This window comes from Peromyscus eremicus, chromosome 12 (genome assembly GCF_949786415.1).
Source record: "Peromyscus eremicus chromosome 12, PerEre_H2_v1, whole genome shotgun sequence".
NCBI lineage: Eukaryota > Metazoa > Chordata > Mammalia > Rodentia > Cricetidae > Peromyscus > Peromyscus eremicus.
Window position 1 is genome coordinate 1,608,113 of NC_081428.1, and position 26,424 is coordinate 1,634,536.

The 26,424-nt window shown below is 45.4% G+C and overlaps 1 protein-coding gene and 1 long non-coding RNA gene across 2 annotated transcripts in view; one reads left to right on the top strand and one right to left on the bottom strand.

Moving 5' to 3' along the window:
- The window catches only part of Dscam (DS cell adhesion molecule), a 488,931-nt gene that overhangs the window by 351,008 nt on the left and 111,499 nt on the right, over nucleotides 1-26,424 (top strand). Inside the window, exons 12-15 of the mRNA XM_059277689.1 lie at nucleotides 7,446-7,642; nucleotides 9,636-9,732; nucleotides 10,312-10,440; nucleotides 16,797-16,964. Coding sequence (XP_059133672.1) covers nucleotides 7,446-7,642; nucleotides 9,636-9,732; nucleotides 10,312-10,440; nucleotides 16,797-16,964 — 591 coding nt within the window. The remainder of the gene's footprint in view (nucleotides 1-7,445; nucleotides 7,643-9,635; nucleotides 9,733-10,311; nucleotides 10,441-16,796; nucleotides 16,965-26,424) is intronic.
- LOC131922154 (uncharacterized) lies at nucleotides 1,460-2,141 on the bottom strand. Its single transcript, XR_009382222.1, has 2 exons — nucleotides 1,970-2,141; nucleotides 1,460-1,688 (listed from the first exon to the last, which is right to left on the bottom strand). It is a non-coding gene; the product is annotated as an uncharacterized LOC131922154 (long non-coding RNA).

A 26,424-nucleotide genomic window follows, 5' to 3' on the forward strand; every position in this document is an offset into this window, starting at 1 on the left:
TCCATCCCCAGGCCACCTGGAAACGGCTGGCTCTGTTTCCATGGAAACTGCTTGCTTTCTGAAAACTGTCTCAGAATACTTGATGAGGGCAGAAGGAGCTGAGAGAAAATCCATTTCCAGGCTCGAGGAGGGTCAGCGGCAGCCTGACACCCATCTCTCCCCAGGTCCTGCAGTGGGCGGCCTAGGCACCCAGGTGACATTGTAGCAGGCTTCTCTGCAGCCAGGGATGGAGGCCATGCCCAAGATGGTGGCCACAGACATCCTGTAATCTGATCTTGAAGCCATGAGCCACTACTTCAGCCATAGCCTGATGGTCACATGATCTGGTGGCTCTGGGGAATGTGGGAGGGAATGCCACAGAGTGTGAGTGCCAGGAGGGCCATTGTCTAGGAGATTGATCCAAGCATCACCCACGACCTTTTTCTAATCTCATTTTGCATAAAAGCCATGGTCCATGACAACTTTTTTTCCCACTTATTTTTTTACTATCTCTTCAGCAGGAAATGCAAGTGTATTTACTAGTCTCTCATTTTCCTCTAATTATTAGTGAGTTTTTCTATTGGGCAAAAACAGAGTATGTACATAACCAGACAGGAAAAAGAAATTATCAGGAGGAAATGACTTGCTGCATCTCCTTGTGAATGGGAGGAAAATACCGCTTTAATATCTCTTGGTTAATATTCATGCTTGTCATGCAAAATAAATCAAATTTCTTCCAATGGTGGACAAGAAGCAACTTCAGAGTGAATCTGGTATGAAGCCTAAGCGTTCTGTGTCGTTGCCCTGACAGGTTTAATCATGTCAGTCAGTCTGGCAGTGCAGCCAGGAAGTGGGGATATTGTCCTTGCTAAAGCCAAGCATCAAGTATGACCCACTCTAGCTCAGAAACATGGACCTGATTAATGGTTATAATCAAAGTAACTTCATTATGTAAGCACAATAACCCAGCCGAGAAGATATTTCAGTGTGGCTAAGAACTTATTAATTCCCGGCAGGAGGAACCGTTTTCTTTATAGGGATTAGAGCTGCCCAGTAGGCAGCCTCACTCGCTAAAACTTTTATGAACAGTAAGTATTTGGGCAGGAGGCATTTATGACCCTGTAGCAGTGATAATCAGGACCTGGGATTCCACAAAGCCTTTCTTCAGACGCCCCGTAGCTGGTACCTCCAACATAATCTCATTAATTGTCATCAGAGCCCAGGGAGCTGTGGGTCTCTTTGTTCTCACAGATGAGGAAACGGGAGTGGAGCAGAGTGAGGCCCCAAACTAGGAAGCAGCAGCTTGGCCTTTGAGCAACTGGAGGAAAAGCAGGCAAAGAACTTTCATCCATTTTCCTCACACAGTTCTTTTTGTGGGCTTTTAAAACAATAGTGTTTTGTCCATCGAGAATCATAGGAAATTGTTCACCAGCCCCCAAGTGTCCATTGATAGAAAGTGTAGTCTAGGCTTCTGTTGAAATATTGTTTCTGTTTTTAAAAGAAGAAAATTCTGACATATACAGTATATAGATAAACGTGAGGATGATACTATGCCCAGCAGAACAAGCTGGGCACTGCAGGAATCCATTAGTGTGAGGTCTCTCCAGTAGTGGAATTAGCACAGATGCAAGTTCTAAGCGTACAACATGTGTCAGTGTTAGCTCTTGTTGTGGTGGAGTTGTGACATGGAAATTTACTGGGAAAGATGCCTAAGAAGAAGAAAAAGCTGGGCATTGGTGGCACACGCCTTTCATCCTAACACTTGGGAGGCAGAGGCAGGTGGATCTCTGTGAATTAGAGGCCAGCCTTCTCTGTAAAGGGAATTCCAGGGCAGCCAGAGTTGTCACACAGGGAAACCCCATTTAAAAAAAGAAAAAAGAAAGGAGAGGGCAGGAAAAGGAACAGAGTCTGAGCTGGAGAAAGTCTAGGCTACCATGGGGTAGAGCTGCATTACCCAGGTTGTCCTCGGGATGTCATGCTGGACCTTTACCTGTTGAATCGTCTCCCAGACCCTTGTGGAGCTAGGCTGAGGCTGTTAAGCCTTTATGGTGTGGGACCTGGTAGAAGAAGGCCACTAGGACAGGCCTTTGAAGGTTCAGCCATGTTGTCTACTTCTGTCTACGAACATGAGAACAACCTCTGCCACAAAGCTGCTGTCTGCCCTCCCCAACCGTGATGGGCTGTCTGCCCCTCCCCCACCATAATGGACTGTCCGCCCCTCCCCCCACTGTGACGGACTGTCTGCCCCTCCCCCACCGTGATGGACTATCTGCCCCTCCCCCACTGTAATGGACTGTCTGCCCCTCCCCCATCGTGATGGACTGTCTGCCCCTCCCCCTACACACACACACACTATGATGGGCTGTCTGCCCCTCACACACACACACACTATGATGGGCTGTCCGCCACACACACACACACACACACACACACACACACACACACACTCACACACACTGTGATGGGCTGTTCACCCTTCCCCACTACAATGGGCTGTCTTCCCGTAGTTTTCTTCTGCACGATACCTTGGTCACTGATGAGACAAGTCGCTAATACACCCACTGAGAACATTTGATCCATCCACCTTTCTGGAGTCAGTCAGGAATCAAGCACATCCACACCACTCAGCGTACAATGCTGCATGAGGTGAAACCAGGCTCTCTGGTCACGTCTTTGATGTGACTTGTACAAAAGGGTCCTGAGACAGTGGATCCCAGGACAAATCTTCCATCCCGTGAACTGTGCCTTGACTGCTTGGGACACAGCAAGGTTCCTCTGTTGCCACTTCCATCCTGTGTCTCGTCCCTGAGACCCTCACTGGCTCCTGCTCTCACTTCAGAGGCACTGAAATAGAATAGTAACAGCTACACACTTGACAAATGGTGGTTTCTGACGGATAATAACAAAAATAAATCATAAAATCCATGCGTGACCGTGGGTCCTGCAATGAATCTGTAGTGGGTTTTTTGTTTGTTTGTTTGTTTTGTTTTTTTGACAGTCTGTCTGTTTGAAATTTTACCATGAAAAAATAAATTTGGGGATATAAAAAAATAAGGTTGAATAAACAGCTTCAAAATATATTCATGCTTTAGAAATGGTTCAGCAGTTAAGAGAACTGGCTATTTTTCCAGAGAGCCTAGGTTCAATTCCCAGCACCTATATGGCAGCTCACAACTGTCTGTGACTCCAGTTCCAGAGGATTCAGTGCCCTCTTCTGTCCTCTATAGGTACCTGGCATGCATGTAACATAGAGACATACATGCAGACAAAGCATCCATGTGCACAGAATTTTAAATATGCTTATGACTCAGAACATCTCTGTAGACTCTCTATGATCCCCTGCCTTATTAGTCCACACCCGCCCTGTCATCTTTTCCAAATGAATGGAGGGATTGTGACTTGCGACTTCCAACGAGGTTAGACTTCGCACTTTCAAACATGTAAGATCCCAGATGACTCAGGTGGCTGGACACCCTGTGCCTGTGATGATCTGATGGTTCTGAATGGGACCCATTCGGGTCACCCTCTTTTTGACACTTGATTTAGAAACGTTGATAGCCACTCCTGTCTACTTCCTCTTTTCTTCTTTGCAAGGTGGAGGGATGAGTGGGGTTAACCAAGATGTGAAGCTTGTCCATTCTGAGGTTGGTCTAGTCTGCCAGCTGGAGAGTTGAATCGTTTGAAAGTCATTAAATAGAGTGAGAAGTACTATCTCAAATACTATTTTCATAAGTGTCTTAAAAATTAGCTGCTAAAGGGAGGGGGTGAAGAACAGTTTCTAGCATTTACCCATTTCAGTGATACAAACACCCTCACCATTGTTCATTGTCAAATTAAGGAGGTCACATCCCTGTCACTGTGCTGTGAGTCAAGAGGAGAGATGCCTGATGACTCTCTCTGGCCAGGGGCTGCAGCAACCCTGCATGGCTGAATCTTTAAGCTGCAAGAAAGTAGGTCAGAAGATGCTCCTAACACAACACAAGAATGCAGACTTGCTGAGAGTTAAGGAGCTGTGGGGTAGCACCATGGCTAATGAGCGGAGCTGAGGAACCAGTTTCTCCTGATGTAAAACAACACCTGCCTTAATGAGTAATTTTGGCAGAAAGCACGTAGCACATAGCTTTGGCCAAAGCCATCCTGGGTCTGGATTTGCTCTGAGGCTAGCGGTTTTCTCTCAGCCTCTCCTTGGTACCAATTCCTGTTAAATGACCCCATCCATTTGTGATGCTTCAGGAATCATGGCAGAGAGCGTAGCTGCACTGACATGCTGTCATCTCTCGGTGCCCAGGATTGTGACAAGTGAAAAGGTCGCCATGCCTTCAAACATCAGCATTGCAAAAAAGCCATGGTAATGGCTCATTAAAACAAATGGATCCTTTTGACCACTCTAAGCAAGATAGGGAAACACAGGCTGGCTCAGTGTTTCTGACTAAGTGCTGGCTTCATTACCAGAATTAAAAGCCCCATCTTGATGGGACTCTCACCCAAAAGAGAAATATGACTAAAAATGAGGAGCATCTCTGTCAGAATAGTATCAATGAGTAAAATCCCAAGCTGTGTGGTTTGCTGAAACATGTTTCCCACATAGTGTGCAATAAAACTTGTTACAGCCTAAAAAAGGCAAATGCACAGGTCTGCAAGACGGCTCAGCAGGTCAGGGAATTTGCTGCCAAGCCCGGTGACCTGGGTTCCTGGGATCCACATGGTGCAAGAAGAGAGCCAACTCTTGCCAGTTGTCCTCTGACCTCCACATGTGTGCCACGATGTGATGTACACACACACACACACACACACACACACACACACACACACACACTGTAATTTTTACATATAAAATGTAATGATATTTTTAAGGAACTGGTAAAAAGCATGCAAGTCCTCAAAGCAGCGCTTCAGTTTGTACAGAGCAGTTCTGCCCCGTCCTCCCTCACCAGTAGATTTTAAATTGTTGCATTCTGAGGCACTCCAGCCTTCCCACTGCCCTGTGTCCCTACCCAGCAAACCCCAAGGAAGACAAGAGCCCTGAACTCATACTGAACTCTTAATACTAACACTGGAAGAAACTCTTGGGCAATTCCTCATAGAAAAACCTCCATTTTTCATGTTCTCCTTTTCACTTTTTACAGATACTGTGTAGTGGGCAATTTTACCCATGGCTTTGAGACCCTTAAGACCATAAAGCATGGAAGATCTGTGCAAGGGAATCATGTTAGGCAATGAAAAAATTAAAATTTCAAAACACCCCACAATGTGAACGAGCCTTGAGTCCATTATGCTTAAAGGACTCGGAAGGCTAGCATGAGAACAGATTCTGCATGGTCCCATTTATAAGACATATCCAGAAAAGATGCAGAAGAGTGGAATTTGGTGCCAACAAGGTAGCTCAATGGCTTAGTAGATAAGGGCACTTGAGACCAGGCATGATGACCTCAGTTCAACCCCAAGGACTCACATGGTAGATAAAGAGAGAATACACTCTCACAAGTTATCAATGACCTCCACGCACACTGTAGCACACACATGCACATACAGAAAGAAAGAAAGGAAGGAAGGAAGGAAGGAAGGAAGGAAGGAAGGAAGGAAGGAAGGAAGGAAGGAAATATATAAAAGCTAATAAAAATTTTAAAGTAAAGTCAACTTTTCCTCAACATTGGGGTAGGCACAGTGAAATTCCCGAATTAAACAGAAGGAATCTTTCTAGAATAATATAAATGCTAGTTAGAAATTGATGTGTGTGAGATCATTAACTCTGTAAAATCCTTTTCAGACTGTATATTATGTATTTATATATTATATACAGTATGTGTATACCTGTATGTGTAATTAGTATTGTATTCATACAATATGTTTGTGCATTTGGTAACAGAAACATCCTTGTTGAGTAGAGCCAACCTCCCCCCAAATCCATGTCCTGTAGAGAACTCAGGCTGTGGACTTGTGTGGAAACACTCACCACAGATGTAACATTGTTCACCCAGCAGGCTACACTGCAGCAGACCCTGGCCTTCACTAATTACCTCCGCAAAGTCCGCTTTCCACAGAAAGCCACACTATGAGGGGCCAAAAGTTCATGAATCTTAGAGGAACACAAATTCAAGTTTGACCCTAGAAACAAGGGGAGGGGTCTTTCTCCCTGTGACTGAAGAAATGGGAACATGTGGGGGACATGTGGATTTGTTTTTGATAGTTTTCAAAGATTCCCAGTCCCTTTGGAGACATTGTATTCCTTACCCCTGTTTTTAAATTCACCTCTATCTATCTATCTATCTATCTATCTATCTATCTATCTAGCCTAAATATTTCAAAATTTGCATCTGACCCTTCTATTATCTTGAGTTATTAGAGGCTGACTCTTAATCGTACAGGTTGCTTTGTACTTGTGATATAAGAGAGTTCATGGCCACCTTCATCTGACAGAAAGCCAACAGAACAGGTGGAAGGTCAAGTCCTTCCAGGGTGTGTTCTTGATTGCTTTTTGCTGAATTCCCCAAGCTTGTTACCAAAGGAAGGTCATCCCCATGTTAATTCTGTAGCATGCATTTACTGCGAATCTAGGGCAGGCTGTAGGAGTGACAGATTCTCAGAGGAGATGACTTTTCTCTGCCTGTGGCACAAGCCAAGGTTATTTGTATCCTTTGTCATTAGGGGTTTTTATTTGACTTTTTGTTTCTCATTTTCTCTAAAGGTGAAGGCTTTGAGGCACCTGAGTGAGGAAATCTGCCTCTTAACTCTCTGGATCTCTCAGATAACAGAAGCACCAATACCATATTGCTTGTAGCTTTCCAGGATCCATTTTGGTTCTGACCCGTATTTTCCACCTCACTTACTTGTAACTTTGGAATGAATTTCAGCGGATGTATTTTAAAAGAGGCTCCCAGAACTCCAGGTTGTTTGCATAGTTGGGAACAGAGTCTTACGCCACCCACTGCTAAGGTCAAAAACTACAGGTTAAGTTTCATTAGAAGAAAGGAAATGCAAATCTCATGAAGGAAGGTGTCCTTTTTTTTTTTAATTTTCCTCTTCAGTAGGCTGAGGATGAGCCTTTGTTATAAGTTATGGAAGGAGGGTAGGTTTGTGGTCTCTTGGGAAAGATTTAATAGCGATTTGCAAAGTTTGTCAGAGATGTGAGCCGAAAAGAGAGTGAGAAGTAATTTCACAACTAGGGTTTCCTCCCCAGGGCTAAAGAACCATCTTTTGCCTGTGTGCCCTGGTAACATAGGCTGTGTGCCCTGGCTCACATCTGACCCCAACAGGATTGGAAAGGAACTGCAACCCCTTGAATGTGAACCATCAAGGCAATTTCTGCCCTGGGCCCATCACTTCTGTCGCTCCTCTTGGCCCTTGCTCAGCAGTTCCTTAGACAAATATTATTTCAAAGAATTGTCTCTGAGCATCACCGAGCGTGATGGTGGGGGATCAAGGGCGCAGCTTTGCTGAGCAAGGCCTGTCTTCTTTGTTTTTTTTAGTTCCCGCTATGATAACCTCTTATCCCAACACTACCCTGGCCACTCAGGGTCAAAAGAAGGAGATGAGCTGCACAGCACACGGGGAGAAACCCATTATCGTCCGCTGGGAGAAGGAGGACAGGATCATTAACCCCGAAATGGCGCGTTACCTGGTGTCCACCAAGGAGGTGGGAGAGGAGGTGATTTCTACTCTGCAGGTAAAAATACCAGATGTGACAGAAGGGCAGGGGAGTTCTGGGACAGTTAGCCCTCTTACACAGTCATGCTCAGGGCTGTAATGACTTGTGAACATCCTGTTGGAATTTTCTCATGACACTCCATCCCTCTGCCTATCTACATGGACAAGGTCACTGAGTGACCTTCAGAAGTAGCATGTCACAGCCACTGTACATGGAGAAATAATTAAGCACTGGAAGAAGTCTCTTCATGACCATTGTCCTCAGAGGAGTGGAGTGTGTGTAATGTGCATGTTCAACCTTCTATAAAAAAAAAAAATAGCATGAGCTTTGAGACAAAAAAAAAAAAAAAAAACCTATAATAAAAATACTTTTTGAGAGCTAGAAAAATAGCTTAGCAGTTAATAGCATGTACTGCTCTTCCAGAGGACCTGAGTTCAGTACCTAGCACCCACATCAGGTGGCTCACAACACCTGTAACTCCAGCTCTAGAGGATCCAGTGCCTTCTTCTGGTCTCCATGGGCTCATGCACACAAGCACACATGTCCCAACACATATACATGTAACTGAAAATAAAATAATTTTTAAAAAAGAAAAATATTTTGCTTCTTTGTAGAAAATCCAATGGAGAGAATATTCTGTCATTAATCTAGAATTACAAGAGCTGGGAGGAAGCATGCCTATTCTCCAGCACCATGGGTGATTGACTGGACAATGCTTTTGTAATGAGGAAGGCTGGTACAGAAGCACACACATGAGGGAAATTTAAAGCTATGTGCTTGGAACAGATAGTGGCTCTGTCCCCGGGGTGCAGTCCTCGAGCCTGTATGGCGCAGAACCGTGGTGAGGTCCTGAGGATTCTGGCGGTACAGCCGTGCCTTAGTTCCATAGACACAGATGTGAGGAGGCTGCAATCATTTATGTGGATGTTGTAGACTCTGCATATAACACACATCCCCACACACTTGAACCCACACTGTGTTGTTCAAAATAGCAAATGCAGTGGAAACATGGAGACTGCTGTATGGATCATTTAGGAAATCCTGATAAGAAATAGTGTGTTTGGGAAAGGTACAGCTGTGTCTGTGGGAACAGAGTGGTGGGTACAGAGGGCTGACGCATTCATGGATGTTTCTTATGTATGATTCTTTAAAATCACTGCACATGGGAAGAAAGAGAAATGTGTGGAGTATATATGAGCCTGATGACAGCAGACCAACAAGACAGACAAACCTGTTTGCATGCTTGTAATTGCATGGAAGTGGTTTGCCCTCAGAGGGTATAAACATGCATGTGCATTTGTATAAATGTATGCATTTCTGTGTGCCAGTGTTTATCAGTTTGTGTTGGTCTGTGGGTGAGTATGTCTCTGTCAGTGTGTCTGTGTGTGACCATGCATAGGTGTGGGCCAGTCTGTGAGTGTGGACATAGGTGTGTGAGCGTGTGTGTACATCTGTGAAAATGAATATGTGTGGGTACATCTATGTTTGCATCTAATATACATCTCTCAGTGTGTCTGTGTGGTTGTGATTGTGTGTGTATCTCTGTATGTCTGTGTGTATGTGTGTGTGTCTGTCTATGTGTATGTTCATCTGTGTGTGTCCATGTGTGTGAACGGGAAAGTATGTGTCTCTGTGTATTATGTGTGGTGAGAATTTACATGTGTGTGTCCATGAATGTGTTGTTTGTGTTTGTGTATGTGCTCACGTGTGTTAGTGTGGATATGCTCATGTTTTTGGGTGTATCTGTGTGTGTGTCCATATATGTGTGTATGTGTGTCTGTGTTGTGTGTGTGTCCATGAATGTATGTGTATGTATCTCCATGTGGGAGTAGGAATGTTTATGTGTGTCTCTGTGGTGTGTGTGTGTGTGTGTGTGTCCATGTTTGTAAGTAGTAATGAGTGCTGGGGATGGCAGGAAGGGTAGAAGGCTGTTTTCCCGCTGGAAGCCCTGTCTGCTGATCTCCAGCTCAGGCTATAAACTAACTTGACAACTTTTCTGCTTTGGTCACAGATTTTGCCAACAGTGAGAGAAGACTCTGGCTTCTTCTCCTGCCATGCTATCAATTCTTACGGGGAGGACCGTGGAATAATTCAGCTCACAGTGCAAGGTAGGACGGACACAGCCAAAGAAGTTCAGGATGAGGTGGGCTGACCTCAGGAAGCTGTACAGCCCCAGTCAGCTGGGAACACTTTGAATTCTCAGGAAAGCCTGGCTCTGTGGGAAACCAGCATAAGTCTGGATTTTATCAGAGGGTGTGACTATGTCAGAGTGAAGCCCTGGAACTCAGGGAGCGAAACCCTTTGGGGACCAGAGCAGGTGGGAGGGAGGCTCAGGCCAAGTTCAGACGAGCTTGGCCAGTGTACTAGCCTGTGTACTAGACGAGGAGGGTGAAATGGAAGTCCAGTGTCTGGGATGAATGTGCTGTGAGTCAACGCAGTGATACTTACACCCTGCAGGTCTGGCCTGGTGCCACACTGTTTGCAAACAGAATCTCTTGGGGAAGTGGGGCAATCCCTTCTATCAAATCAGAGAGAAAAAAAAAAAAAAAGAAAAAAAAAAAAAAACGGCTAGCAAATGCTCTCAACCAGGCAGCGCCTGCAAGCTGTAGGCAACCCTCTCACTGGAGTTTATGCCCAGGCTTGATTTGAACTAACCCCGGTCTTTGGTCTTTCTGTTGATGGCACAGAACCCCCAGACCCTCCCGAGATTGAAATCAAAGATGTCAAAGCTCGCACAATCACACTCAGGTGGACCATGGGGTTCGATGGCAACAGCCCCATCACAGGCTACGACATCGAATGCAAAAATAAATCAGGTAAGCTTTTCACTCCCCTCCTGACTTGTCTCCACCTCCACCCTCCTGCCTTCCTTGTTTCTTCATTGTGTGTCCACAGCTCCTCCACACACTTACAAACCTCAGAATGCTTTTTCCATTCGGTCCATTCCTTGCATGAGTATGTCCAGGTTACTCTCCGTGCTCACATTCAACCCCTTCCTGAGTGACCTGGTTGGACCTCAGTCTTTATCCCCACTGATCTTGATAGGCATTCCTGCCATGACAGGCCTGCCCATGGGTACCAAAAGAAATAGGCTCTGTCATGGTCTTTCCTTTACTTTCCACTGCTTTGGGCAGGTGACTGCCCTAGAGTACAAGCCTGGGTCTCCTATCCCAAGCTCCGGATCCACCATGCTGGTGTCTGCAGGACGTGGCATACAGCAAGTTTACGCAGAATGAGGAAGACTAATCTTCCTTCAAGTGATTGTGGCTCTACCACAACCCCCTGGAAATGCCCTAGGGACAGGCCAGGGAGCACTCAGACAGTCCGCAGCCAACACATAAAACTGGCTTAGCTAGCAGCACCATGACAGGCATTCTTACTGATCTTTTTCCCAAGGCCACTACAGGCCCATTTGGAAACTTACAGTCTCCCTGAAAACAGAATAACACCACTGCAGCCCCTAGCCATAATTTTACTGTGTCTTATAGAAGATATGGGGCAGGAGAGCGATCTGCATGGGAAGGGTTAATGTACTTCTCAGAGGCACAAGAGCATTTTTCTTTTATTTCTAGGCTGATGTGTTGCTTCACATTGCCCCACCAGGAGTGGTTTGGTCTCTTTTGAGCTGAGATGTAGCAACAAATCCAACTCAAGACAGCTGGGAAAAGCAGGTCTAGAGGGCAGGATGTCTCACTCGCAGTGTGCCAGGGATAGAACCAGGAATAATTGTTAACAGAAATGAAGAATTAGGAGAAGAGGATTTGGAGACTCAGAGCAAGTGTCAAGCGTGGATCAACAGTTAAGGGTCTTGTCCAGGGTAACTGGTTTGGGGTGCACATAAGAAGAGGGAATGGCTCAGCTCCCTAGTCTCAGAGTTTCAGATGGAAGTGTTGCATGCGTGTAATCCCAAGAAGACCCTCAAGGTGGGTAGTGCAGCTCCAAGTCACAGTGTCCCTGGGGCAAGTAGTGGAGCAGTACCCAAGGCTCAGAGCTGTGACAAATGGGCTTTTCCCAGGGCCAATAGGAAAGAGGATGGCTTTAAAAAAGGGGTCAAATGGAGCACAGAAATAAGAGTCCTGAGTAGATCTTGAAGAAAACAGTGGAGTGAGGCACAGACTTGCCTGTGGAGATACAGACAGGCATGGAGCCATTCAACAGGATCCAGATAGCAAGAGGAGCCCCACCTTCCCACAGGCTGAGCACCGGCTGCCTGTGTTCCTGGGACTAGAACATACAGCAGCCTCCCACTGCAGAGCAGACCAGGTCTATTCTGCCTTCAGGGATGATCCCCATGCCAACAGTTGGTACCCACCCAAACCAACAGTAGAGAGCATTAGGATCCAGCTCATGCTGGCCCTCTGCTGGCCTGAGCTTTACCTTGCTATTCCTGTTTCCCTTCTGCTCATGAAAGAGGAGACCAGAGAGAGCAGAGCACAATGCTGCCTCTGGCAGGAAGACCTAATTCCCTTAGACCACAGGGCCCTCATTCCTCCTTGGTACTCCTGTTTCCTGGCAGGTCCTGTGACATACATCAAGTGTGCACCTCTGTGTGTATTAACTGTTATATCCATTCATTCATGTCACTCCACTAGCCTGGAAGTTGGTTGGGCTCCCTCTGCCTGCTAGGTCTATTTCCACACTGCCCATTGTTATAAATACCTGATGGGCAGTGGATGTTAAATCGATATTTAATGAGTCTTTAAGACAGAAGTGCACTTAAAATGCTTCACTCATTTTCCAACACACGGTCATCCCGACAAGTGCAGCCTTTTATGTTGCTCAAACATGCATGAAAATAATTATAAGATGCAGGCCTACAAAAGCTCATCTTGATGGGGTTAATTCACCACCTAAGAAATTTCAGTGCACACCCCTCTCAGTGCCCTGCATGTTTCTCAGAGTCGGGCTCTGCTTTCTTTTTTTCTTTAGCTCCCTAGCACTTGGTACAATGTCTAGTGTGACTAGAGTGTGGAAGAAACATTCCTTGTGTTTAATTTACATGCTTCATCCTCAGAATAGGAAGCCCTGAAGGGAGGGAGAAACTGCTCTCTTAGTGAGTAGTGGCTACACTAAGTTCTGTAGACCATGTGTCTGTCAGCATCTTCGTGAGTTATGTCCTTCCTTGGTATCTTTTGGGTGTGTAAACCTCATTATCGTAATCTATAAGCAAATATAATTTCTAAGTAGCTGTCTCCTTAGAGTACCCTTGTGACCTGTCTCTGGCCAGGCCTTCACAATGTCTCTGCACTCCAGGATTCCTGCTACACATTCTAGGCTCATAATAAATGTTCATTGAACCCTGGCTCTCCACTTATTTGTAGCAGTACCATCATCTGGCAAAAGAACTGTCATCTACTTTTTGTAAATTTCCTACAAAAGCCACATTGCTCCAGTGTAGTAAAAGCCCTTCACATTCTTAGCAAAGAGGGTTCTTATCAGTGCATCAGTCAAGGCTGGATCAATCCAGTCCAGGAAACATGAACTCACCAGCTCTGCAGTGCCCACTTTGCCCTGTCCAGCCAGGAATCTTCAAGGCTGTAGCCTGGGTTCACCCACACAGGGCTTCCTCAGCCCATACATCATCCCTTGGCCAAATGATCCTCCTTCCATGACTTGAAGACAGATGTCCTTGGTTCTTTGTTCACCAAAATAATAATAATATTAAAGAGCCCCTGTCCATGCCTACCTCTGTGACCACCCACTCTGGAAACACCAAAGACAGGTATCACCTGGTGGTAAGCAAGCATAGGAGACAGGTGTCTCCCTGCCCCATGTAGCTTCTGTATTGCCAGCAGTTCTGTGGTGCTCTGATTGCTCCTTTCTTTTGGTTCTTGGGGAAACTACATCTCCTCTACATGGACACTCTGGCCTCTGTGACAGTCCCCCAACATTTGCTCATGTGGGTCCTCCCCTCTCACTGGACTATAGTGGTTACATCTGCTCCATTCTCTCATGTTGAGGGCCCACAACCCTTGTTTTCTTCCAAGCCTGTTCAGCTGGCCCCTTTCCTCTCTTTCCACCTCCAAAATTGTGGAGAACTTCAGCACGTTGGCCAGCGCCTAGCAAACCTATATGGTGGGCGGGCATCAGCACCCTGTCAGTCTTTGAGAAATAGGGCTCTCTGCATCCAGGCCCAAGAAACAGTACCCTTCGGGCAGACACTTGTTGTCTTCCAAGCCTCCTCCTCCTCCTGCAATTTCATCAGTACTGTGATCCCCAGTGGAGAAGACAGGACGGCGTTCCCCAGTGTCCCTGTGCCAGTGTCTTGGCTCTAGTCTTCCCCTGAGCTCTCTTCTGTTTTTCAAGCCTTTCATGATCTTCTCGAGGAACACATGTTTATGTCTCCAGGTTCCGGCCACCCATGTTCATTCTGATTTTTAACCTTTAACCACATATCTTTAAGCCAAGTCCACTGTTTTGCTCTTGTCCCTGGCGACTGGTCATCCTCTGGGGTCAGGCACCTGACCTCCAAGCTGAACTGGTTCACAGAATTTATAAGCTTTCCAATCCTTCCTTGGATTATTTGGAGTCATGGAGTCAGCAGTGGATGTTGCACTTCTCTGCTCTCTTCTTCCACCAGCCACTGGGGGGAGGGGGAGGGGCGCTGCCACTGTCCAGTAGACACTTCTAGTGCACACGTGCTGAACCAGGCCACAGTCTGGCCCTGCACGCTCTCTGAGCTTTACTTCATGCAAACTCATAGAGTTACCTTCTTTTATATCTGACACCACTGTTTGTGCGTCATTCCTCCCCACCAGTAAGCCAAGACCTTGCAGGGACATTATGGTGGTGGAGCAGTCCTAAAGCAGGTGTCTGGTATTATCATCTCATAAAAGGTTTAGGAGAACATGTGAAGGTCAAGGGCAGCAGGAAAAGGATCTTGAGCTTGAGGTAACACAGCTGAAGTCAAATACCAGCCCCTAGTTATCACCATCTGTGTGTAGACTGGGTCCCTAGACCTTCACACTAAAAACCAAATCCTTAGTTTGGCAGGGTATCCTTAGAGTTCAACCAAATGAGACAGCTATTCCAAACTCTATCAGCACGGCCCAGACAGTGAGGCATTTTACCACATGATCCATTGGCACAGTATCCTTGAAACTGAGGTTCAACAAGTGTGCAAGCACAGACATCAGCAGGCCCCAAGGGGGGGCGGTTCCAGTGTGCCCACAGACTCAGAAGCCACAGGAACGGAGTCTGTGTTTATGGGGTGCCCAGCCCAGCGCCTAGATCGAAGAGTAGAGTTTAAGGTAAACTGAAACATAATTAGGGAGGATGTAGTGTAGTCCACGTCAATGCCCTCGGAGTACACAAACTGGGAAGCTGTGGCTGCAGACCCAAGTCTGAGGGTGCAAGCCGGAGTGGGGGGATATTTGGAGACAGCTGCAGAAGCAAGCAATAGAATTTCTGTGGGGACATCATACAGGTCTCCTGGCCCAGTGTCTGGAGGGGGTGTGTTCTCTACAGGTAAAAAGCAGAGTCTGAGTGGGAGGGAAGCTTCTGAGTCAAACTGAAAGGTTGTTTTGCAAGTAGACCACCTACAGGGACTTAGGCTGGGCCAAAGGAACCTATAGCTGGTGGCTGCTGAGTGTTCAGCAGGATGCATAGTCACCCTCTCCCTGCCTCAGTGTGTCATGGGACTTGGGAGGTAGGAGGAAGAAGCAGGCAGTGGATATTCACTTGCCTCTCCAGGCTCTCAGTCTCTTCCATGTCTCATATATATGTCTTCAGTAAACAAGTTGTGTCTTCATTGGTCCTTGCACTTCCAAAAATTTGCATATTATCTTGATACAACCTTGAACCATCCTAATGTCTGCTTATCCCCATGTTTCTTTGTAGCTTGAAATTCTAGTGGTTCCTCCCTGTATCAAAACATCTTCTGCAGGAGACCTGGTTTCCTCTCTATGTGATAGGCTCATTGTTGAACATCATTTCATTGACATAAATTTCTTCCCCTCATTCATCCTCTATCAAACCCATCATTTAGTGCTTAGCCACATTTTCTCTGTGTCAGAATCCTATCTCCAGTCTTCCCAACTCAAAAGATGCCTGTACTTTGCACTTGGGTAGCGATGATTCATTTCTAGTATGTGTGATTCCCTAAGAAGAAAAATCATTACAAGCAGTCTGAAGCTATGCATTTCTGTTTCTTCAAGTCTTAGTTTACCTTGGCACAAGACAGACCCTTTAAGTTCATCACTAATGTGACAAAGGAGTCAGTGTTCCAAAGACTCCATAAAAACCCTCAAGTGTGTTGAAGATCACAGGACAGGACCAAGTAATGGAGGATGGGTATATATCTTCCCCATCCATGGTCTCAGGGTGTCTTTTCTCCTACAACCAACACCTGCTAATGACTACCCACCCTCAGTCAACTGCCCAACTCTTCTGATATAAGAAACTTAGCTGACTTCATCATCCTCTACCAAAGCCTAAAATCCTTCTGCTCAAACTGTCACATATTCCATGATATCTCTTCACAATAGGGAGGTGCTGACATTAAAAGTAACTGTTCCTGAGAAAGGATTCCTGCCACAAAAGACTTGGGATGAAATGAGTTTTTAAAAATCAAAACTTATCAAGGTGTTTGCCTTGTGGGATTTACGCTAAGGTTGAACTAGCTTGTGTGGAATGATCTTAGTTTTATCACACTTGATTTGGGAAGAAAGGAGCAGATATAGTGAAGAGTTTTGCTGAGCTTTTGTACCTTTTAGAACTCGGGACCTGGAGGGGAGCAATGTGTGAAGGTGCACTGTAGAATAAGCTCATGTGTGTGTGTGTGTGTGTGTGTGTGTGTGTGTGTGTGTGTGTGTGTGTGTGTATGGCCGAGGCTCCCACAGAACCAGCTTCCACCACTTGTGTTCCCCATCCTGCTCTTCCTCAGGCATATGTTCTGTGTTTGCTCAAAGTCCCTCCCTTTCCCAAGCTCACCTCAGTCCTTTACCCACTGGCATGGGTAATAAGTGTGTGACCCCACATACCCTCTGGTGACCAGCTCTGACAAAAAGCTGGAAACATTGTATTGAGATTTCACTTTGGGGGTATTTTTTTTCTTTCTTCCTTTCCTTTACTTTCTTTTCTTTTTCTTTTTATTCCTGTTGTGAACTTTCAAAGGCAGAGTAAAAAAACTCACATCTCTATCTCTTCTTTTTTGAAAAACAAAACCCAAAAGACTCCTGGGATTCTGCTCAAAGAACCAAAGATGTTTCCCCTCAGCTGAACTCGGCCACCATCATTGACATCCATCCTTCCTCCACCTACAGCATCCGCATGTATGCCAAGAACCGGATCGGCAAGAGTGAGCCCAGCAACGAGATCACCATCACGGCGGATGAGGCAGGTAGGTGGCACCGGTTAGAACCTGCCACCCAGCCATCCACTCTCATGACTCAGACACTTAAATGTAGAATCATGCCTTTCCCGACTCCTGATGAAGTTCTTTGATGTGGGCTACCCATGGCCCCATACCCAATAAAAATGCCCATGGCACCTTGCCCCAGCTTTGAGGTCATTCTTGCTATTCAGATAGTCAAGGTTCTTAATATAGAAATGTGAATGGAAAACATAGGCTAACCATGCTGAGGGACTCAAGGAGTCACGTTGTTGTACAATCCCTTGTTTTTGATGACCTGGACCCAGGTTGATGGGAAAAGGCTAAGTGTATTCCCAAGACCCATGAGTTCAAGTATGGGAGAAAGAAGCATTGCTTAAGTCAAAAACTCCATGAATGTGCCTGTGGGCAAGTGGAGAGTCACAGATTGCTTAATGATTGACGTAATTGTTTTATTGTTCTTCTGCCATGATGAATTATTTCTTATTGAATGTTGAAAATTCTGAAGATACATAGAAGCATTTTGAAATGGACAAAGCAACATCTACCATTCTGTCACCTAGCGCTAACACAGGACCATGTTGATAGAAGCTTATAGATCATTTTTGTAAAAAGTTTCATCACTCATAGGTATATCTAAGAATGCTTACCAGCATGCATACCCACATGTATGCACACACAGACATATATGTCTACTCCAGCCTGCCTGGATGGAGTTAACTAGTTAGCAGAAGATTGAAAACCTGGCCATGGCCAGTGGATGCTGACTGTGAGCCTATTCCATGGAGGAAGGGAGGAAGCCAATGCCTTTGGGCTCTGTTAGAGGGAAGCAATGTCTGTCTTGTTCCTCAGAAAGAGAGGAGTGACTGGTACTCACCCTACCTTTGCTTCTCCACTGTCAATCAAAGAGTTTCATAAGTTTGATCCAAGGTCAGACCATCATCCATCATCTTCCAGTGACCGTGATTCATCTAGAAGTTGATATCAACTTCCAGGCAGCTCGTTATTGATGTCCCACTACCCACTCTATATTCTGCATAGACATTGTGCTTGTATCTCTGAAATGCTTTTTTATGATTCATAGTGACATACCCCACCACATACTTAACAAACTGCACATGGTTGGATATGTCAGTCATTTTCAACTTTTCTTTAGTGTAAGCTCTGAAATAGTGAGCACTCTGTCAGCTTTCATTTGCCCCCTTTTCAAGATTACCTTCCTGTGCTAAATTCAAAGAAGTGTGATTTTTCTGAACCAGCCCAGCCACAACATTGTGAGTCTTTCTTAGTGATCAGTATTACTCTCAAAGAAATAAGTTTGTGTATGTGGATGGTACAGTACCCTTTTCTCCCATCCAAGTACTAACCAGGTCTGACTCTGCTTAGCTTCCAAGATCAGTCAAGACTGGGTGTGTTCAAGGCCATAAACCAGGGCCTGTTTCTTAGTGCAGGAAGACGTCCAATCTTGAAAATGGTTTTTAAGGGTGGGTGCCAGGACGCCTTCATGTTTGATCCTTGGACTCTGTCTTCGTGTCTTCTCATCTGTAAAATAAGCATATGTCTGGTGCCCTTTCCTCTTTATGCAGACATACCTGACCACTGGAAAACCAAATTCCAAGCTCTGGAAGTACTTTGATCTCCTCAGAAATAACTGAGAACTGAGTGTTGACATGTATTTCAGTAAAAACAGAATCGTATTAAAATGTTTACCTACCCTGTCCCTAACTTCCTGGAGTTACAGTATACTGGCTATTCAAAGAATAAGTTTCCCACATTCTTCAACCCGAAGCATAACTTTCAGCCACATGCTCGGTGTCCTCCTGTCCTCTGACCCCCTGTCTCTCCCTCTGTCCAGCAGCATCTCCTGCAGCTGTTCCCCTGACGGCCATTACTAGACTGCTCTTGTTAAGACTGTGTCCTTTCCTCTTCACCTCCGCAGCAGCCTCTGGTTGTCATGGCAGCATTTCTCCCTGCATCCAGGAGGGCAGGTGAACAGCTCTGTATGCCAATGTCTTTGCAGACAGAAACAGAGTCTGTGCCCTTTGGCTCCCTGACTAGGCTCTTGGATGTGACCTAGTTGCTGGCTTGGGCAGCCCCACTTGGAATCTGATTTGACATTCAGATGAGCAAGAAAGAGAACAGACTAGCAGCTAGGCTTTGTCTTGGGGTAGGGTTTGCATGACTAGAATCAGAAAGTCATTCTCCATGCATGTGGGCATGTCCCTGCACTGACCAAGGGTCCCTCCTTAGGACTGACTGCAGTGGTCACAGATGCCACAGACATCTCCTGGCAGTGTTTAAAAGGCGTGTCTTTCGGGAACTGCAGCCATCTGGGGAGACCTATCTGATGCTTTTCTGAAAATAAAGAGATTATTTGTCAAGCAGTGAACATTGCCTGGAAACTACGGTGTTGTTGTGGCCAAGTGTTGGGGACCTGAGGCCACTTATCACTTCACACCTGCAGAGGAGACATCTGTGAGGTGCTTAGCTCTAGGTATCTACCCCCTCAACCACTGTAAAGCTGTAAGAAGTGACTCCCAGCAGCCCTACTCTGGCCTCCCCTTTGACACTCCGCTAGGCATTTGTACTCCCTTCCCACTCTCCTAAACCTTTCAAACCTTGGCTCTCCTTTTCTGTGCTTTTCCTAGAAGAGCCAGGCCAGAGACACTTCTACCTGTGAAGTAACTTTCCCAGTCTCTGGGTGGACTCAGTGTCCAAGTCTCACCATCTTAGATCATGGATCCTGATGGCAATAGCATATAAGGCTTATTGTCACTTCTGCATGGACCCCAGTGTCCAGAGCTGTGCTGTGACTCCCCCAACACTAGGAAGTGTTTGCTATTTATATTCCAACCCTGTGTGTTCCGTGTGTGTGCCATGTGTGTGTGTGTGTGTGTGTGTGTGTGTGTGTGTGTTTGAGTGAGTGTGTACTGAATATTTATACTCTTCAGCATGATCTTCAGCATGATATAGAAGTGCGGTTTGTGTATGTGGTGAGGAAATACATGTAGTGTTAGACCCACACCACACTGTAGCTGGAGTTTTCTCCAGTCCTGCCCAGCCCCACGGACCCCACAACTGCTTATAAAATAATGACTCAGAAGCTCATATTAATTAAATTGCTTGGCCATTAGCTCAGGCCTACCACTGACTAGCTCTTACACTTAAACTCAGCCCATTTCTGTTAATCTATATGTTCCGTGACTTTACCTGCTGCCTTTACATGATGCTCCCTGGATGGTAGGCTGGTGTCTCCTGATTCAGTCTTCCATTTCCCAGAATTCTTTTCTCTGCTTGTCCCGCCTATCCTATACTTCTTGTCTGGCTACTGGCCAATCAGTGTTTTATTTATCAATCAATCAGAGCAACATATATTCACAGCATACAGGACATCACACAGCACTTACTGGTTGTAGTATTAAGGCAACTCCACATAGTTAAAAGGGAGGTTTATTTTGTGGGGTAATTTACAAGTAAAGGGATAGGTTACAGGGTCTGGGAAAGGTGTAGTGCAGTCCAGCGTCTGGAAAACTCCCCTCGGTCTACCTCCAGTGTCCAGGATCCAGGAACCAAGAGCACTGGCACATCCGGGTCTCAGGTGTTAAGGGGTCCTGTCTCAGCCCCGCCTTGTAGGTTTGACAGTTACCGAAGCCTCAATGGGGATAGTACTTCCAGGTCAAAGCTGGAACAGCTACCCACTACACCCACACTGAAGATTCTGAAGGGTATTAGGGTCTGATTCCTGATATGCCCCCAAATGCACCCAATCCCCATGTCTGGTAAGAGGTGGGGCCTTAAGGAGATGATAGGGCTGTGAGGGTGGTACCATTATGAGTAGAAGTAATCCCTAATAACAGGCCCTGCCCCTTCCACCATGTGAGGATGCAGTGAAAAGGCATGGTCTACATGCTCAGTAAAACACAATCTTCTTGGTATTGACACCTCATATTCTGGAAACTGATTTCTGTACAAATTAATGTTCTGGTTCTTAGGAGACACTTGACTGAGTGTGTTCTTCTTGAAGTAGCTTGACTTTAAGAAGCTTAAAAAGCTTAAAAAGCAGACTGAAATGAGAGATCCAGACAGAAAAGATAAAAGAAGCCAAGGGCAAAGCAAGAAGGCTGAGAGAACAAGAGGCAGGATGGAGTAAGACCCTCCCACCGCAGCTCTGACTGCTCCCCTCCTGTGTCCCAGGTCATAGCCTGCAGAGGGGTCTAACCTTGGGAAGGCTCCATTTAGGGTCTTCCTATGCTCATGCTCTGAGTGAGGTGCCACTATTTAAAATCTGGATTCTTATTTTCACCATCTACCCTCCAAACTGCTGTTGGTCCTCTGCACCTGGCAGCTTTCAGCTGGCGTCCAGTGCGGCATTCCCTCTGATGGGCCTGTCGTTGACAACAGTCCCTCCCTTCCCTGATTGAAGAATCAGCAACTTAACCAAGGAAGTCAGATTCCACCCATTAACCCAGTAACAAGAACAATATGATCTAAATATATTGTATTTGTGTATGAAATCATCAAAGAGTATTTTCTTTTTATTAAGAAGAGGAAAATGTAACAGAGATTGCATAGGACCAAATCATCAGCTTTTATGGAAGAGTTGGAAGGCTTTGGACTTACATGTTTGCCCCATGGGAAATGGATTTTAGATCCCTGCAGTATCCATCACAAAGATGCCTCAAGAAGGAATTGCTGTCATTTGCACAGCGCTCCTTCCTAATGTTGGAAACATCATTGCTTCTGAGCCTCAATTCTGGGTATTTTTATGTGAAAGTGCCCACGTGAATAATCATACCACTTGACCTCAGAAAGCAAGTGTGTAGCAAAGATCACACCATTTAGCACACTCTTCTAGACTCCCCCGCAGTGCCCCCAAAAGGAGAAGTCAGAGTGAGTAGAGACGCTATCAGAGTTGACAAGATCAGCTCTTAATGGACCAGAAGTGCCTCCAACTTCCCGGGGCTCCGGGATACCTATCAGCTCTGTCAGCACCATGGCTGACCCTTGCTGGAGAGCCACTTCCTGTTAGCAGTTGAACCCTGAAGGTTGTGTGACACTGAGTGCCTGTGACCTAATGTAGGGTGGCTGATCCCTTCATCATCTTCATTATGAGTCTGTGTGGCAGTATAGAAGTTCAGTTACATGGAAGTGCCTTGAATGTCATGTCATTTTCGCAGACTGGCAGAAGATGGACGGTTTGGGTTTCAGAGAGGTACAAGAAAGCATTGGCTTTCCAGTAGATCTGGCCTACGTGAAGGGTCCGTGTGGTCCGGCCATGCCCTGTACACGACAGAGCCTTTAGCTGTTTCCTTTTTTTGGTTACCATTCTTTTCACCTTTAGTTGGGGGAGAACCTTAGCAACTAACCCTAGAGAAATCATCAATATTCTTGTTGTTTCTTATACATAAGGAGCATCATCCTGATGCTAACTTAGGATGCTCTGAAAATGTTCTGGGATATTCTAGAGTGTTCTTTCCCTTTCTCCCTCTTCACTTTGTATTCTTTGCCTAAATATCATCTCTATAAATCTTGTCCCAACCACCACATTAGGATTCCACTCACTGCTCACTCTAGCATGCCTGAGCTCCCTCTCTCTCGTAATACTCTTCTTAAAACAGCTGGTTACCATCCAACACACTGGAATCTTCTGGTTCAAGCTTGTGCTTTATTTTCAGCCCTCTTTCACATGCACAACAATAGTAGCCTGCATTTTTATTGCTTCATCTTAGGCCCCAGAAGAATGTTTGGCACATGCTAGAACTGAACAAATAAATAGATGAATGAGTTGTTAATCCATCAATAACTTTATATGAATCCAGTCTTTGCTTTGCATAAGAAGTTTGATTTTCACCTGTTGGTGGTGGCACACGCCTTTAATCCCAGCACTCAGGAGGCAGAGCCAGGCAGATCTCTGTGAGTTCAAGGCCAGCCTGGTCTACAGAGCAAGATCCAGGACAGGCACCAAAACTACATGGATAAACCCTGTCTCAAAAAACCAAAAAAAAAGTTTGATTTTCATATTTTTATTGAGCAGTGTCTTGGGTACTTTCCCTACAAAAGCAACATGTTCTCACACACCTGGCTCCTACACAGAGGGAGATCTGTGTGTGAGATCATGCAGTGGCTCCTGAGTCTTTTACTTGATCCTAATCCACTTTATAAAAGCTTTCATACATGCATATATTCCATTTTGGCCTACTAGTCAGTTTCCCTTCTATCACATATGTGGGTATAACTTTGTATATCTATATAAAATCAAGGAAAGAGAAACAAACAAATAAACAAAAACATGTGATACTCGCCTTTCTGAGGCTGACTCAATACACCTAGTAAGATTGTCTCTGTTTGTATCTGTTTTTCTACAAACAAAACAACTTTGTTTCTCTTTATGGCTGAAAAAAGTCCCATTGTCTCTATGAAGCACATTTTTTTCTTCACTCCCGGATAAGACAGGATCTGCCACTTAGCTACTGAGAACAATGCTGAATGGATACACCAGTCTTCATCTCTAGTAAATGCTCATCAACTCCCCAGTCAGGAGGTAGAGACAGACATTTGGAAGGGAGACTCATCAGGAAGATTCTCCCCAGTTCAATAAGCAAACTCAGAACTATGACTGTAGCTAGGAAATGGATACCTGGGAGAGGGAATGTTCTGAGAGCCTGGAACCTCACTGTTCTTTGAGAGGCAATAGGCTGTCAGAAGCAGGAGGCTCATTGGACATGGAGCATCCAGCTCAGGAGGAACCTATGCAGACAAGCCAGTAGATGTGGAATGGCTGGGAGAGGAGAGCATGGCCAAGTCCTGTGCATTTGGCAGTCAGGTAGAGCTCTCCTTGATGTGTCTAGCCAAACAGAGTGGTTGAAAGTTGTCTTGCTGTGGACCTGGTAAGAGTATTAGAAACTGTAAACAATCTCTAATCCCCATTATCTTACAGACTGGCCAGTTTTTTACTTCTGTAGATGTGCAAAGATGATCGATTCTGGGAAATGATGCTAATTTTCAATATTCACCTCCAGTTTCTGCCTACCCTAGAGAAACTGCTGCATATTCTAGTATAAAAAGCACAAACAAATCAAACTTCTCAGGGACAGAGAAATGGCTCAGCTGTTGAGTGCTTGCTGCTCTTGCAGAAGACCCAAGTACAGTTCTCAACATCTATGTTGTGTGGCTCACAACTTCCTGCAACTCCAGCTCCAAAGGATCTAACATCCTCTTCTGGACACCTGCATTCATATGTATACACCCATACACATAAACATGCAGACACATACACACACACACACACACACACACATACACACACATACATTTAAAAATGTTTAAAACAAAACAACACCAAAAAAAAACCTTTATATGTTGCAGCTTCAATTTTGGAGCATGTAAACCAATTCTTAAGTATCAAATGCCAGCATGACTTTTGAATTTAGTGCAATAAACAGGATAACTTGTGAATTGCTCTCTGCCTTCATATCACCTCACTGAAGTTGCTTGTAATTGTGTAAGAACTTTTGGAGCTCAGTAAAATGGCTTTCTCATGGTGTTGCAGAAACAAGTTAGTCCCCTTTGCAACCTTTAGTCCCCCTTCAAGAAAAGGGAATTTGAGAGAATAAGTGGAGACACTGTTAGAGTTGACAAGCTCAATCCAAAATAGTTTTGCAAGGATGATTTTGATGAAGTCTAGAGAGATGGTGGTTCAACAATTAAGAGCACATATTGCTCTTGCAGAGGTCCCAAATTTAGCTCACAGCATCAATGTTGGGTGACTCAACGCCACCTTTGACTCTAGCTCCAGGGGATCTGATACCTCTGGCCTCTGTGGGCACTGCATTTATGTGCACACACCCACAAACATACGCACAATTAAAAACAGTAAAAATATCTTTTTTTAAAAAAAGCGTGATTCTAATGGAGAAGCCACATGCTTTTCTGTAACTGATGTGAGAAGAAATCTATTCCATGGGTTTTTATGAGGTCTGACATTGTTTCTCGTGTGAAGTATTTGATTTGTGGAAATCAGAAGCAGAGCTCTGGCAGTAAAGGGCCTAGTGGCCAGATGCTGAGAAGTAACTTTGATGCTAGGAGAACTTTTTTACAGGTAGATCAGAAATCCCAAGAGTCTGCAATGCCCCGGGTATGCAGTTGTGCCTGGACCTGCTGAGGAGAAGGAGGGGACTCTGTTTTCACATCTGCAGAGCACTCTTCCTCTCCCAGGAAAGGACTCAGCTCCTGAGAGACCCTGGGAGACCAAAGGCATGCAAGACTTGGATGCTAGGGTCTGGTGTGCACCCAGGTGGAATGAGTGCCTGTAGAGTCCCAGGCAAGGGCAGGATTTGATGGAGGGAAATAAAGTTCAAGGGCTCAGAGCTGTGTAGAGCCTGTGAGCTTTGATTCTGCTAAGGACATGAGAAAGACACAAATGAACCGGAGACCATGAACTAAAAGGGAGATGGGCTCCATCCAGGGAGTGGTCAGTAACTAGGGTAGATGGGAGCTTCAGGGTGCTTTGGAACCATGCCCCTTTTAATTCACGTTTGGTAAGATAATAGAAAGTAAGATAGCTTTTGAGGCCAAACTACAGCAGGGTACCAGGGTGAGGGGGCCCTGATGATGACAGAGAAAGCAGAGGGCAAGTTTGGCAGTGGACTTCATGGAAGGCATGCACAAGACTGGGAATGCAGTGTGAATTAGAAAAGCAGGCTATGGGCTGCAGGCCCTCCTCTCTTGCAGTACTCAGACATGGAAGAACCCCCAGCTGCTCTCAGGTGCATAACACTAAATACTGTGAGCCCTCATCCTCTCTCCTTCCCACGAGCCCTGCCCTGTTGAACTCCACTGTCCTTTCTATCCCCCATTGTATGGCGGAGGCTTCTGCCTCCTTTCTTCCCATTGTATGCAGCTTGAGCATCCATCTCTTTCCTGCCTCTCTTTTGTGTTGTTTTATGAGACTGGGCTATGCAAGGCCACGTTCATGCAGCTATGTTCTTTGAGCCCACCCGCCCCACCCTCCTCCTTCCCCACCCTCCCATCCATCCCCTCTGTCTCTTAGACAGTTTTGTTTCTACTTTCGTGTCATCTATACAGACATGATTTTTATGCATCAGTTTAAACTCTAGGACCCACAAATGAGAAAAACATGTAATTATTGTCTTTCTGAGATAGAATTCATTTGCTTGATGTGATCAACCCCAGTTGCGTCCACTTCTTTGCTTTGTTTTCCATGTGGCTGAGTAGAATACCATTGTGTGTCTAAACCACATTATCTTGATCCAGGTGTTGATTGACACTTAGGTTGGTTCCATAACTGAGCTATCATGAATAGTCCTGCAGTAAACATGGGTGGACAAATGTCTCTATGATGTGGTAACTTGGTGTCTGCTGGGTAAACACCCAGGAGTAGGGTAGCTGGATCATATGGTAGGTCTGCTTTTAGCTTTATGAGGAACCTCGAAACTGACTTACATAGCCT